Raw genomic sequence first — 16,268 nt, 5'->3', positions numbered from 1 at the left:
CAGGAGCCAGGAGCTTCTTCCCGGTTCCCACAGAGGTAGCAGGGGCCCAAGCACTTGGGCCATCTTCCGTTGTTTTTCCCAGACCACTAACAGGGAGCTGGGTCAGAAGCAGAGCAGCCAGCTCATGACCCAGCCCTCATGTGAGAAGCTGGCACTGAAGGTGGCAGTTTTACCTACTGTGCCACAATGCCAACCCCAAGGCTCATTTTTACATTTATTTTCCCTATATAATTTTACAGCAGGCCTGTAGGGTAGGGCTATTTTTTTAATTGAAATTATGCATAGACAATGTTCTTTGATCACTTATGTGATTAATACAATAATGAGTGTGAGTAAATAAAAGAGTAGACCCTTTATAGCATTTCTGTCTGAGAGATCCGGAAGCCTCATACCATGCAACCCCTTCAGCAGTCACATCACAATGTAATAGAGGGTGGACAGCGGTTTCAATCATGTGAGCACAGTATTCCCATGTGAAGAAATCTGGGGCTGCTGTTATGTGACCCAGTGCGTGAAGCTGCAACTTAGCATGCCTGCATGTGCTATCAGAGTGCTGGTTCCGGCCTTGGTTCCTCTGTTTGCAATGCAGTTTCCTGCTGATGCATTCTGGGAGGCAGGAGATGATGGGCCCCTGCCACCGCTGTGGGAGACCCCATGGAGTTCCTGGCTGCTGGCTTCTGCCTGGCCCAGCCAAAGCCCTGCCTTTCATGTAGATGAAAATAAACTTTTTTTTTTTTAAAAGAAAGAGACATTTGCTTTTAGTCTTCTGGGTGGCTGAGATGTCAAATTTATAAGCTTCTGAGGAAAATTGTTCAAATGTATAAGCGTTGATACAGATAGGAGATGAACCCCCATGTGCTTCCCTTGCGGTCATCAACACATTACCGATCTCATCTCCCCCACCCCATTTACAGGGGAGGGCAGGGACAGTACTTAGAGTAAAATCCAAACATAGCACCTTAAATTTCTTAGGCAAAGTGTCTTACAGATAAGGGCTTTTATATTTTACTTGTATTCTTTTTTAAAAAGTATTTATTTATTTATGTATTTTTATGAAAGGTGGAGTGACAGGGAGAGAGAAAAAGAGAGCAAGAGAGCGAAAGAAGGTTTTCAATCCATTACTTCACTCCCAAAATGCCCATAACAGACAGGGCTGGGCCAGGCCAAAGTCAGGAGCCAAAACTCCATCTGAGTGTCAGGAACACAGGGACTCAGGTCATTATCTGCTACCTCCCAGACACATTAACAGAAAACTGAATCAGAAGTGTGGAGCAAGAACCAGTACTAATGAATGGGACGCAGGCAGCCCAAGTGGTATCTTAACAAGCTGTGGCACAATGCCCAACCCTATTTTATTTATTTATTTCTGTCTTCAGGCAGAGCAAGACAGGGCCGGTATGGCCCCCACACATCCTCTTATTTTGTACTTTGTTGCCCCCTTGGTTCAGAGGTCACAGAACTGTGGTCACAGATGGGTGAGGCACACTCACTGGGTCTTTTGTGACATGATTTTTCCTGTAGCATGGCCCAAAATGCATCACAGTCCTGGACAGGGCAGGCCACAGCCACCAGTTGATAGCCCCAGCTTCTTGGTCAGGGAATGGGAAAATGGAGCTCAGAGAGGCCATCAGTCCTGCTGAGACTGTGGGAGCCCACCCGGAAGGAACCTACCCTTGTGAACTCCTTAGCAGACCTCTGCTCTGTGAATATGTGCCTCTGGTCCTACACAGCACACTTTGAGAGCTGAGACAAGGGATAAACCACATGGGTAGGTGCAGTTATAAGCAAGTGTATAATTACTACGTTGGTGACAACAGCCTGTGTTTGCTAACAAGATATCTGAAATAAAGAGGAGCTCCTGAAGACAGGTTCATGTACTCCAGGACCAAGAAGGAACAGTCTTCACCGCACATCTCCCTCTTTCCAAAGTGACCAATCCCAAGAGGGCCAGGGTCACGAGTCTCATACTTCATGCAGAGAGCCGCAGCCTGACTGGGTTATCTTGTGGAAGGAACATGTGCCGGTAGAAAACAACATTCCTCAGTCAACCTTACATTTAGAGGAGGCTATTTAGTAGTTTAACAATATATCCAAATATTTACTGGAAGTTTCTAAAAAAAAAAGGTTTGTTTTCCTGAAGAGAGAGAGAGAGAGAGAGAGAGAGAGAGTGTGTGTGTGAGAAAAAGAGAGAGAGAGAGAGAGAGTGTGTGTCTGTGTGTGTGTGAGAGAGAGAGAGAATACATGTAGTCTGTTTTTGTCTGTTACTGTCCACTTTTTCGCATGATCAGAATGCTGACTAAAGTACAACACCAACTGTGCAAACAAGAAGACACAAGCTACATGGCAACGATGGCAGAATGGGAGGCTGGGGAGAATCTGTATTGCCCACTTCCTAGAACCCCTCAACAGGCTTAGATTGCCTGGTACAGACTTCTTATTAAATGAAAGTGTATTTTTGCAAGCCTTGATGAATTTACTATTGTGATCCATACGGAGAAAAGCAATCCCTAGAGACATCCTCAGTACCTGGCAGAGTCGGTACAGAAGCAGCTCCCTGCCCTCCTCAGCGAGCTCTCCAGCATTCAGCAAAGTGAACATCCCTGCTGGTCAGCACAAAGGGACTGAGACAGGCGTAACCTAGTTCTATAAATATTTTAATATGTAACATGGTAGAATCCCCAGTCAAGGAGGACCCTAAGTAGAAAGAGAAAATGAAGTCTGTCCAATAGGAGAAGAGGAAACAGGTCATGAGAACCAGAGTGCTCTGAGTAGCTCTGACCTCAGGGCTGGGATGTTTTGCAGTCCTGGAGCTCTGGAGGTAGAGGACGCGCTTGTGATGTTTGTACAGATGGAGAGCCATGTGCCCACTGCTCCAGCCCATGCCACTCTGAAAGGTGAGGTCCCGAAGGGCCATGAGGGAGAGGAAAAGCCACCTGACTATTCGCCCAGCTGGCAGCATGTAGCAATACCTAACATACGTTCTAACTCCAGACCCGTTCACGCTGTTGACTGCTGTGATGTAGTGGAGCAGGTTAGAGCTTATGAGAAGACTAAAGACCCAGAAGAGGAGGAGGTAGGGAAGAAGCTGCCAGGCACTGTGTGGTTTGAGCTTTCTCCAGCAGGTGGTCCTGGGACTGATGGTGACGGCCTGGACTACACTGAGGAGGCAGGTGGTGCAGATGGAGAGGCTCCGAGCCACCCTGTTCAGGTAAATCACAGCTTTGCAACCAACATCACCTAGGAAGTGACTTAAATAAATGATGGTGGTTATGTCTCTGACCCCTGTGGTGCAAATAATGAGTATGTTTGAAACAGCCAAGTGGATGAGGATCAGGTTTATGGGTTTTTTCTCAGGACCCATGACTGAAGTATGTACATATCTCACAAGCACAAGGAAGTTCCCCACAACTCCAGGTCCAGTGAGAGAAATGAAGATCGTTCTATGGATGACGTCACTCCCAGTCATCTCCCAACTTCATGAACGGAATGAGGGAAACCTTGAGGAACACAAAGACATAACAGTGACCAAGTTCAGGTCTGTGGGTTTCCTTTGTGTTTAGAGTGAATAGCAGGGTCACAGTTCATAGTTCGTTTCTCTTTTGAGCACGACTTGCATCTCTTCCTTGCTTGCTTCCTTCTTTTTGTCACACAGAGATGATGACAACTAAAATTGAAATGTAAATTCTGTATTCGTGCATCACCAGCCTTCCCAAATAAGCCTACTCTGTGTCCCTTGTGTCCAAAAGGGTGTGAGGACTTTTTTCCTAGACAGCTGCTGAACAAGGGACAATGACCTCTGTCGATCCAAGCTGTAACCCTGAAGTCCTTCTTTTCCATGGCTCACACTCAGCAACCTGCCCCACTGGACTGTGCCGGTGTATCTTCTCCATCTTTGTTACCAGCCCTCAGTAAGAGCTGGGCAATAAGCCAGGCACAAAAGTCCAGCCCTGCATACTCTTACTTACGTGTGGAAATGAAAATGCCATCTCAAGTGTGTAGACAGCAGAAAAGCAGTTACCAGAGGCTGCAAAAGGTGTGTTTGGGGGCAGTGGGAGGTACAGGTATGGAGGGAGGGAAGTTAATGTGTAGAAGGGTGCAGCTTTGTAGGAAGAATTACTTCTAATGTCTATAGCACAGCAAGATGTCTATGACTGGCAACAATCAATTGCATGTTTCTGTGTACCAGGCTGAGAGGATTTTGAGGGTTCCCAACACAAAGAAGAGATAAGCGTGTTAATACAGAGGGAGGAGACAGAAGGGCCAAGCCTCACCCCAGGCAGGACTGGCAGTGCTAAGACATGTATTCAACTGTTCCTCTGGGTGGGGTCAGTGAGAAACTTTTTTTTTTTTTTCCTCCTGCTTGCATTGTCCTTGCTCTGTGTTTCTTCAGAGAATGTTCCTATGTATGGCCTTGGACATACAACCTGTTCTCCCTCAGACCCTACCTTCTCATCAATGGACAAGTTAGTGCTTTGTCCCAGCTGGACCCACAGTGAGGACCACATGAGTGGATGTCTGCAGTGCAGCAAGAAAAGACAGATTGTTTAGAACAGTTGTCAGTGTCATTGTCCTCACATTGGTTGTCACACTTTTTCAATTCCCTATAATTAGGTACTGTGCTATGTTGTGAGTCTAAGGAAGGGAAATTCAGAAAAAATGAAATAATAAAAAAGAAGCCAACAATATCTTATCCTAAAAACAGTAAAGGACACTAAAAAGAAGAGACACATTTAAGTTAAAAAAAAGAAAAAATCCCAGTGCTGGGAGGGAGAGTGCACAAAGGCAGGGAGCCTGCGGGGAAAGCTCCCCACTGCAGGCTGAAAGCCCACTGCTGCCTGATGCCCCCAAGCCTCCCTCACGCCTGGGAAACCCAGCAGCCCTGGGCTCAGAGCATCAGTGGTGCTGCTGCACAGCGGCTCATCCAGGACCAGACAAGCAGACGCTGCTGGGTGCATTGGGAAGGGATCCCCATCCTCTCCCTGGGTCCTCACACCTTCCTCTTCCACAGGGGCCAGGGAGCTGAGACCTTCCCTCTCCCTACCTGCCCCTGACCAGCCCTGCCTGGGGCAGCCCCCCTGGCACTCAGCATCACTCACCTGAGCAGTGTGCAGGGGTCTGGTGGGAGCTGTGGAGAGCAGCACAGCCAGGCCTCTTTATCCTTCCCTGAGTCCCAGTGCTCAGGGACACTCTCACTGCTGTCAACATGTCAGTGTCAGGAGTTTGGCTCTGCCAGGGGAAAAGGCTCCTATGCACGCTGTGGAGCCCTGGGACCGGCTCTGCCCTCTGCCTGCTGGGCCCTCATTTGCAGAGCCCAGAATCCTCCTGGTCCTAATTGTGGTGAACCTGCCCTGATGAGCAGAAGGCAGCTGGGTGAGGAGCAGGCACAGAGGGCCCTGGGTTCCTGGGAGGTGATTATGTTCTCATCCCACCCCCTCCACTCACCACCAATGCTCAGGACCAACTTGGAAGGAGTATTGTAGAGTCAGCAGTGGACACTTTGTCAATTTTTTTTAAGCTTGTAATGTTTTTTAATTTATGAATAACTTTATCAGGAACAGCATTCAGGTTGGCTAGTTGCACAGTTTATGTCCAATTTCACAGTCTATTGACGTTTCTGCTGATGTATTTTAATTGTACTCAGTGGAGAGTAGAGATCATAAAGATGCACAGAAAGATACATTTGCATTTCTGTTGTTCTCATTTGAGTTGAGTGTTTTGTATATTTTGGGGCTGCCTCGGGGATTTTTTCCCAAATGATTCCCAAATGTCAGTTACCCATCAGTGTGTGAATTACAAAAAAGAGATTTTTTTCCTCATAGTTTACTATAATTTAGCAATTTTTAAAAAAGATTTTATGTATTTGAGAATTAGAGTTAAGACAGTGAGAGAGACAGAGAAAAAGGTCTTCCATCCGCTGGTTCACTCCCCAGATGGCCGCAACAGCAGGAGCTGCACTGATCCAAAGTCAGGAGCCAGGATCTTCTTCTGGGTCTCCCAACAGGGTGCAGTGGCCCAAGGACTTGAGCCATCTTCTGCTGCATAACCAGGCCATAACAGAGAGCTGTATCTGAAGAGGAGCAGCTGGGACTAGAACTGGTGCCTATATGGGATGCTGGCACTGCAAGCACCTACTGCACCACAGCGCTGGCCCCCATAATTAATTTAACACTTTTACACAAGGACCTGTGTTAGTAAAATGGCACAGCCTTATCCATGGCATGATCTACATCCCGCACACCATCCTAGGCTCTAGCCCTCTGATGCCATTGCTGGAAGCCAGGTGGCCACATGGCCCAACCACTGGTGTCAGCTCCACCCCCATCCTAATGGGCTTCACTGCTCCTACTTCCCTGCTTCCCCCACCCTCCAGCAAAGCTTTAAGAAGACCTGTTCCTAAACTCGTGGCTCTCTTTCTCTGTCTCCTCATCTCTCTCCCTCTCTCTGTCTCTCTCGCGCTCTCTCTCTGTCCCTTAATCTCTCTCTCTCTCACTGTCTCTCTTGATCTCGCTCTTAAGCTCTCCTTCTCCCTCTTCCCTCTTCACCAGTTCCCTCTGATCTGTCGGGTTTCCCCAGTAAACCCTTTCCCTTTGCACTGGAGTAACAGTGTTTGGTGTGTTTTGTGGCGGTCTTACAACCTGTATCTGCCAATCTGTGTTCTGGGAAGGTAACGTTCATATACCGTGGTGTAGACGTGGTGTCTTGGGGACAGCGTTGTCTCTCTCATCTGGGCCAGCCTGCGGAATGATAGGGAAGAGAGGTCCACATCTTGTGTTCACATGGCTACTCCTTAAAATAGCCTTGTCTAACATGCTGTCTTAAAAGCAGCATAAAAGTATGTTTTCCGGACATTTTTTTTTTTAATGATTCACTTATTTATTTTGAAGGCACAGTTCCAGAGAGAGACAGAGACAGAGACAGAGAGAGATATCTGCCACCTGCTGGTTCACGCCCCAAATGGCCTCACCAGCCACAGCTGGGACTATCCAAAGCCAGGAGCCAGGAGCTATTTCCAGATTTCTCATGGGGTGCAGGGGCCCAAGCATTTGTGTGCCCTCTTCAGCTACTTTCCCAGGCCATTAGCTAAGACTTGAACTGAAGCCCATATGGCCAGCTTCACCCTCTACATCAGAGTGCTGGCCCCTCTTCTGAACATTAAAAAAGTACTCTACATTTCTCACACAAGGTCACTGAGTGCTGGAGTCCAGGGCTGCCTTGGGGTGTCATGTCCAGAAAAGAGGGACCCCTGGGTACTGGTGCTGCTTCCTGCATGCAGAGAATCAGGACTTAGAGCCCACTGAGGAGCTCCCTTATCATCCTGCCCTTCTCTGTGTGTCTAGCTCTTTCAAATGTTCACTGCCAAAGCGTCATAATGCCACTGTGCTGGATGCTCGAGTTCTGCAGTTACGGTCCAGAGCTCACTGAGTGCCGTGTGGCCTTGCTCTCAGGATCGCCCATCAGCTCTGGGGCCCTGCAGCCTTTCAGAGATGGCCTCTTTCTCATCTCTCCAGCAGACAGCAGGGAGAAGGCAGCAGCCAGGCCCACACCGGGCACCCCCTGCAGCCAGACTTGCCTGGGGGCACTGCTCTCATCCCCACCCACCCACCCCCTTCCTTAGAGCCCAGCCCAGGCCTTGCTGCAAAGGAATGTGCTGCCCTGCATGGACACACAGTGACCTCACGTTCAGGTGACAGTGTCCCAGCCGCAGGAGCAGCTGTGCCAGGTTAGTGGAGGTGGGAGGAGGGCCCAGTGGAGCTGATCTGATGGCAGACCCAGGGTTTCCTTACCCACTCCTGAGCTGCACAGCCCGGCGGCCTCTGCTGCCGCCTGGACCTCCCTGACCACTGGGCTCAGCCAGGCCTGCCTGGGGCTGGGGACACAGTCCCTCACTCACACGGCTGCTGCTCAGTTCTCAGAGCCCCTGCGTGTGCTGTGTGGGCTCCCTGCGAACTCCAGTGTGTGACTGGGTCACAACCACACAGCGTCTGTTTGCGGAGCTCCTGTACAGGCACAGAGGAAATGTAGGTGTCAGGAATTCCCTAGCAAACACAACGGATTTCTCAAGTGTCTGCTTAGTGGGTGTGAGAAGATGAACACACATTGAGTAATGGATTAAACACTACCGAGGGGCCACTTTGATTAAGTACCATTAGCACTTCCTAATGCAAGCACTTGGGGAGTGGATCAGCTGGTGAATGCTCTCTGTCAGTCTCTCTCTCTCCTCTTACACAAATAAATAAGTAAGTAAAGATTTGTGTCTGTGTCTGTGTGTGTATAAGATTGCAGTAACTAATGAGTCTCCCCAGTCACTGTAGCCATTTGGGGAGTGAACCAGCAGGAAGAGTCTCTGTCTCTCTCTCCATAACTCTGCCTCTCAAATAAATACATCTTTAGTTTACATATTGGTGTCTATAGATTATCCTCCCCCCATGAAAATAAAAATAAAAATTTTTTGAGAGGCAGATTTGCAGAAAGAGAGAGGGAGAGACAGAGAGAGATCTTCCATCTCTGGTTCACTTCCCAAATGGCCACAAGGGCCAGAGTTGGGCCGATCTGAAGCCAGGAACCAGGAACCTCCTATGGGTCTCCCACACAGGTGCAGGGGTTCAAGCACTTGGGCCATCTTCCACTGCTTTCCCAGGCCACAGCAGAGAGCTGGATCAGAAGTGGAGCCAGCACCACAGGCAGAGGCTTACCCTTTAGGCCACAGCGTCGGCCCCTCACCCCCACCCTGGCCGCCGCTCCTACACCTCTGTGATAATTACAATTTTACCATTTCTTCGTATGTTAAATAATCTTGGATTATTATTAACTGGATATTTTAGTTCAACATGATGACTCTGTGTGTCCTGTAAATCTTTGAATAACAGTGCACAGTTGGTTTTCACAGGCACTCGACTGCCTTGTGTTCAACTTCCAAGTTTAAGCTCTGCATGTTGTGGTTTCAAAGCCAGCTCTGTTTTCAAAGACTACAGTTCTATTTGGAGATTTGTGGAGTGTGTGTGTCCAGGGGCCAGTCTGGCCTAGCTGGTGGCCCTGGCTTGGTTCAGGTCTCTGAGTTCATGGTGAGTTGTTTATGACCAGAGCCTCTGACTGTAGCTCACGGTGCACCCAGCAGTGCTAAGACAGGCCTGTGGGTTTGCTTTCCGGTGACTGCCTTGGTCGTTCATCTCCATGGGCTTTCTTGGTCATTCTAGGTTTCAGTCTCCTGACCAGAAAGCCAGGACTTTCCCTGGTGGCTCTGCCCTGCATTCAGGACCAGGCTGCAAGTGGAGATGGAGGTGACAGATAATTGGGAGTTCCCCGGGGTGACGGTAGGGGGCGATACAGAGCAGGCTGCTGGATCTGTACCTTTAGGGTCAAGGAGTGGATGCCCACAGGTCACAAAGCAGGGAGGCGTCCCTGTGACTGTGGCGTCCAAACGTCTGATGGCCACTCAGTCTCCAAGAGCTTAGAGGGCTCATCACCTGAGAACCGAGTGAGGTCTGAGTAGGAAACCTGGAGAATGTGTGCCTGGATCCCACCATTCCTGACACACAGGGTCAGCACTTTCCCCTGCTTTACACACTACAGGCGCGTGTTCTCCGTGAGGACAGCCCAAACTAAAAAAAAATCCTACAGGTAACAGCCATAAAGCATGTGAGAGATAAGATCACACTGGATGAAGTCATCAGAATCTACACATATTCACTGAGGGAAGTGGATGAGGAGTGAGTGGAAGGAGCCTACTTGGGTGTAGACTTCCCTTGTGAAGGAAATACCTGTTCACCCGGAGTGAGGCATGTGTGTACATGCGTGTGTGCCAGGCTGTATGTGCGTGTGAGTACACATATATCTGCACATGTCTGTGTCTGCATTTGTGCATGTCAGTGTGTCACTACACGTATGTGCTACAGGTGTGTGTTTCTGCACATTCAACCAGAAGAGCAAAAGGAAATGATTGAAGAAGAATGGAGATAGTTTAAGTACTTAGCACCATCAGGCTGACCAATCTGTTGCGATACAATAATAGATTTCAGTACCCCACGTCCAATAATGTCTAGGTAGAAAAATAATAAAGGAACAAGGAGCTTAACACTATGCACCAAACGGACCTAAGAGCACACTTTTCACCTGATAGCAGAAACACAATCTCCTTAAGCACACACAGAACATTCTCAAGGGCAGATCACACTAGGTCACAAACAAGCCTGAAAAAGCTCAAGAGGGTAGAAATCACGTCAACTATCTTTCCCAAACACAATGGATTGAAACTAGAAATCAGTAATAACAAGAAAATGGGAAAATTCACAAATACCTGGGAGTGACTAACACGATCTTGGACACTGGATCAAAAATAATAAAAGGAGTCCTTAAAATATCTTCATAAAAAATAAAAACACAACTTATCAAAACTTATGAGATGCAGCAAAAACAGTATTAAGAGGGAAATTTATAGCAATAAATGTCTACATTAAAAACAGACCCCAAGCATAACAACATTTCAAGGAACCAAAAGGAGCAAACCAAAGCCTAAATTAGCAGAGGAAAACAATATGAGAAATTAATCAAACTGCTAGTGCTGTGGCATAGTAGGTAAAGCCGCCTCCTGCAAGTGTTGGTATCCCATACGATTGCTGGTTCGAGTCCTGGCTGCTCTACTTCTGATCCAGTTCTCTCCTATGGCCTGGGAAATCAGTGGAGGATGGCCCAAGTGCTTGGGCCCCTGCACCCAATTGGGAAACCAGGAAGAATTCCTGGCTCCTGACTTCAGATCGACCCAGCTTGGCCGCTGCAGCCATTTAGGGAGTGAACCAGCGGTTGGAAGACTTCTCTCTCTCTCTGCCTCTGCCTCTGCCTCTGCCTCTTTGTAATTCTGCCTTTCAAACAAATAAATAAATCTTTAGAAAAAAGAAGATAATCAAATAGAAACTAGAAAAATCAACAGAACAGTTTGTTTTATGGAATACAAACAAAATTTAAGATGCGTAGCTCAATAACTAAGAAAAAAGAGAAGAATCATAAACAAAATTTTAAAAGTGGAGGCATGACACTGGAAGCCACAGAAATGGAAAAGAGGATAAGCGTTTATTATAAAGAATTGTTTTAACTAATTGGATAATGCAGAAGACATAAATTCCTAGAAATCTTCAACCTCCCAAGACTGAATAAAAAGAAATGGCCTGACCAGATCAAGAGCAAATGAGATTGATGGAATCAAACACTTCCTCATGAAAGCCCATCACCAGCTGGTTACACAGCTCAATTCCACTAAAAAAAATTAATGCTAATCTTTCTGAAAATCTTCCAAATTATAGTAGAGAGTGATACTTTGTTGTTGTTGTTGTTGTTGTTTTCTTTTTCTAGTGATTCACTTGATGACTCCATGGGAAATCAGCTAACTCAAGAGTGCAGAGGAGCAGGCACACGTCATGGTTGAGAGAGGGTTAAAACCAAACATTTGTTTTGGCACCCAAAATAATGCTAATTTAACTTCTACAACATTAACCGTGCCTGGGCCTTTTCTTAGCTACTTTCTGCAAAGGGTTTCACATGGACACACCTGCACTTGATTTCCTTAAAGCCCCTGGCAAGCCTTGTTCATGCTGTTGGCATTCACATTGCGATGCTCTGGGAAGAGGTAATCACAATGCCCAAGTCATCCTATACCGTATCATAAACCCGAAGAGGTGAAGGCAGTGACTAGATATTGCTGTGTGAATGTGAACAAAATTCTCATTCAGGTGGCTCAGCTTCTTCTATTTAAAGCGCACACTGCCCCAGGTGCAGGTTTACGTGCCACAGACTACCACTTCCTCTCCTGGAAGTGGACCTCTTGACCACTGAGGAAGGTCAAGCCTCTGGCCATCAGAGGAGATGGCTTCCACCTAACTGCAGTATCGAGTTCAGGTGGTCTCATGGAAAATTTTATAAATGATATTCCCCTGGTGTAACTTTTAAGGCCCTTTAACAAGAGCCTTTAAAAATAATAGAAACTTAATTGAGCTTACATTGTCAGGAAGGGTTCCCTGGTGGCCCACGTTCACATGCAAATACAGACGGGACTGTTAACATGCATTACTCTAGTCAACTGTTAAAGTTTATTTCATTATGTAATTTAAAGCCATTTACTAATTTTAAAATTTCAATCCATTAAAAATTACTACTGGAGCAGTTCTGAGGTATTATTGTTAACTTAGTCCAGAAATGTTCCTATATTTTGAAGTATTATGAAATGTGACAGCCATGCCTTTCGTTAAATGGTGCTGTCACAGTGTTGATTGCATTTGTGTTTTGTACCTTTCAAGAAATTGTGTGTGTGGACCATCTGATTTCCCCAACATCAATGGCAACTTGAATTGGTTGGCCATTCCAAGCACAGCACAATGATAAAGCACATGGGATGGGCCCAAGAAACGGAGAAATTTCAATACACAAAGCTGCCCTCCAAGCTACCTTCATCAAAAACCCAACCTACTCATTTGAGTCACTTCTAAGGAAAACTAGTTGCAAAAGGCATCCAAAAATGTTGCTGTCAGCAGGTTAATTATTTTGGTAGTTTTAAAGGAACTAGATATATTTTTCTTTTAAAATTCATTTATAAAAATAAATTTCAGTTTGAGGCCTTAGGTACCAAATTGTGGCTGAATTTAGTCATGACGGCTGTACTATAAAGTAGTGAAAAATGCTGAAAATGTATGAGTGCCTTCCTTCTGGCACCCTGTGCTGTCCCAGCCCTTCCCACAGTTAACCAAAATACACTCAACAGTTCAACATGTTGGTAGCTTTCCCTTGTCCTGAAATTCCCACTAAGCTGAATTCCTAGAGCTTCTTTATCAAATTACTGGTACCCATTATTACACATCCATGATAGGGAATGAAAGCGTCACCCACTCAGGAGACACTGGACCAGAACACCAGACAAACAACGGCTGCCCAGAGGAACCGGCCGTCCTCGTGGGGGCACAGCTTATTGCGATGTCTTGCACTAGGATGCAGGTGCAAAGCCCCTGATGCAGTTTTTGTCTCAGGGCAACAATGACCTAAAAATCAGCTGGATGGTATCAGCAGTGTCTGGTAGGTTTTGTGCTGCGAGGTGACACAGAGCTGGGTCCGCCTGCAAGTGCCTGGCACAGGGCAGGCTCTGGGCTGTTATGTACATGAGATAGGAACACTGTCATGTGGAAATGCCACATGACTTACTGCTTGAACTGTGCTAACATCGACACCTCTGTCACACTGATTTCTCACGTGAGAAGCTTTTTGCCTTAGTCAGGAAATAATTTGAAGACGAATAAGGAACTGAGCCAAGGAAAAGGTTTCAGGCTTCCAAAGCCACACGAGAGTGATACTTTGAAACTCGTTTTATGAGACAAGCATCACCCTGACACCAAAACCAAGAAAAGATATCACAAGAAAAAAACTAACAAATAAACATATACACAAAAATAAAAATAACCCAACTACAGCACCAAGAGGGTTACACACTGTGAGTAGGTAGGATTTATCTCAGGGATACATGTTTGACTCAACATATCCAAGTCAGAGTAATTTGTTACAAGAACAGAAATGAAAGTTAGAAACCACGTGCCCATAGGTGCAGAAAAAGAATTTGATCAAGTATAACATCTATTCACCATTTAAAAAAAAAAACTTGCAACAAAATAGGTATAGAAGAAATTCACTACCCAATAAAGGCCATTCATGAGAATCCCATGGTTAATACCATACTGGGAAATGGTGAAAGATTTTATCTGATTTAGTATGAGACAACAATTCCCATCCTCTCCACTTCTTTTCAAAAAGTAGTAGAAGTGCTGTGAACAATGAGATGAGAAAAACAAATAAAGGCATGCAAATTAGAAAAAAGCAAGTAAGACTGTGCAGATTACATGGTATTATTATATGTAGAAAATCCCAAAGAATTAATCCAAAAACTATGAGAACTAATAAATGGATTTAGAAAAACCTTTGAGGTTACAAAATCAACGTGCAAAAAATAGTTTTGTTTCTTTACACCAAAAAAGTATCTGAAAATAAGTCCAGAAAATTGTTACATGAACAAGCACTAAAAATATTAGAATACTTAGGATTAACGAAGATGACAGTCCCGCATACTGAAAAACATAAAACACTGATGAAAGAAATTGAAGAAGACACAAATAAATGGAAAGATATTCTGTGTTCATGGATTGGAAGAATGAATGTTGTTGAAGTGTCCAACCACTGAAGCTGAGATACAGATTCACTTCAAAATACATTACTTAGCTATAGACATCAAAACAGCATGGTATTGGCATGAAAACAGACGTCTGGACAAATGGAACCAACTAGAGAGCCCAAGGGTAGGCATTTGTTGCAGTGGTTAAAACACTGTTTGCGACACCTGCATCCCGTATCAAAGTGTTCAGTTCCCGAGTACCTGAGTCGGAGTCCTAGCTCCACTCTGAAATCAGCTTCTGCTCATGTACACTTTGGGGGTGGGGGTGGGGGTTGTAGGTTATGCCTGAAAAAAACAGTCTCCACTTGGGCCAAAGCTTTAAAGAGCAAACAGTGTCAAGACGGTAAAACCGGCCAGGATACATCCCACTTTATTCAGCATAGGGAGAACTAGGAAATGCTAACTTGTGTGAGAATCAACAACCCATCACATGGAAGATGAGAAGACACAGGTGTTAGGAGACCAGACAGAAACCATCACGCAGATGTGATGCTGCTCCAACATGAAAAGACACACTCTCCTGACACGGAAAGAACGCCTGGAAGTCTCAGCAAAGGAACAGAAAGCAAGAAGAGAACAAAGACAAAGCTGTGATACTGGTTTATAGCGTAAACAGATCGAATTGTTAGCGCTGACAGTGAACCCGGAGCAGGCAAAGTTCTGTCCTGGGCCTGTAGGGGGCGCAGTGTCCTCACCACATTCCCGACCCCGCTCACAGCCGGCTCCAGCCGCCTGGCCCTTCTGCGTGGCCTTAGCGCCCAGGCCTGCTTTTCTCCGGACGACGCACCGCCAGAATTCTTTAGGGCGCTTTGACCGTCACACTGGCTCCCTAGCTCGGGCGGGCGGTTTCCCAGCTGGACTGCGAACACCTCCCACAGTACCGGAGGGTCTGCTTTTCCACTTTACACCATTTTTGTCGTTTGCTGAAACTGCTGTCGGACTAACGACATTCACGACTTCTGAGATTCTTGGAAAACGAAACAGGGCTTCCATTTGCGACATTACGAACGTCCTCCAGGTTTACCGACCACCAAACGCGCTACACTCTGATCTGCAGGGCCGGGGGTGGGCCGGGGACAGCCAGCAGCAGCGACCGGCGGCGCCTCCCGGGGCCGCAGTCCTCGCTGGCCCCTTGCGCCTGTGCACCTGCACCCTCCGCCGCCGGAACGGGTGGAACGCGAGCCCCTGGGCTCCTGCCCGTCGGCCCAGCCCCTTCCCTTCCGAGGTGCTCCCACGCTGACGGGAGCAGCGCCTGAAAGCCCAGGGTCCAGCCGGTCAGCTGCTGCTGGGCGAAGGCACAATCCTTGAGTTTCTTCTTGTGGACAGGGCCGATCCCGAGGCCTGTCACGGGCGATTCGGCCCGGCCGTGGGCCTTGGGCTCCTGCAGGAGACACATCCTGCTGGGAGCGGGGATCGTGCCAACCGTCCGCGCCTAGGGGCTGATCGTCTTCCGGGGCAAGCAGGAGCCTGAGGCTGCCTGGGCCAGGCCAGGAGCCCGGCCGGGGGCTGCCTTCAGAGCCCTCAGCCCTGCGGGGCCTTGCTCCGGGCCAGGGACCTGCCCGTGCCCGTGCCCGTGCCCGTCCTCCTCAGGACCCTCGGGGTCCACGGGGCCCTCCTGAGCCTCCTCACTCTCGCCGCTGCTGCCACAACTCACCACAACCGACCTGCTAAAGAAAAAGAAAAAACGTGGAAACATCCCGAGAAAAGTGAGCACATTTTAATTTCCCATCAGAAAATGTGGAGGTCAGAAGAAAAGCTGAGAGAAAAGGCCTGTCAAGCCAGAAGCCTACATGCACCAAAAATATCCAACTTGTAGTGCTCAATTGAGAACAGATTTTTAAAATATCCAGTTCATACAATTGACTAGAAATCCCTACCGTGTGGTGTAGCGGTCATCACGCTCGCCTACCACGGGAGAGGTCCCCGGTTCAAAACCGGGCGGGAACAGCGTGGGCACTGACCGCCGCGCTCCCGTCAGCGCCAGGACCTAGCTGACCTCTGTTAGCGCCGGCTCCCCGTTAGAAAGTCTGACCCTTGAGGTCCGGCCGCCCCACACTTTTCCCTTCCTTTT

General features: G+C 47.3%; 1 protein-coding gene across 1 annotated transcript; it reads right to left on the bottom strand.

The window, feature by feature from the left end:
• Nucleotides 1-2,563: 2,563 nt before the first annotated feature.
• LOC133756380 (vomeronasal type-1 receptor 4-like) lies at nt 2,564-15,593 on the bottom strand. Its single transcript, XM_062187085.1, is given in 4 exon segments — nt 2,564-3,457; nt 3,459-3,548; nt 14,893-15,097; nt 15,241-15,593. Coding segments are annotated over 4 exon segments (1,542 nt in total).
• Between the last annotated feature and the right edge of the window lie 675 nt (nt 15,594-16,268).

The sequence above is a fragment of the Lepus europaeus genome, chromosome 3, assembly GCF_033115175.1.
Source record: "Lepus europaeus isolate LE1 chromosome 3, mLepTim1.pri, whole genome shotgun sequence".
In the NCBI taxonomy this organism is placed as follows: domain Eukaryota; kingdom Metazoa; phylum Chordata; class Mammalia; order Lagomorpha; family Leporidae; genus Lepus; species Lepus europaeus.
This window is presented reverse-complemented; position numbering and strand designations above follow the sequence as displayed.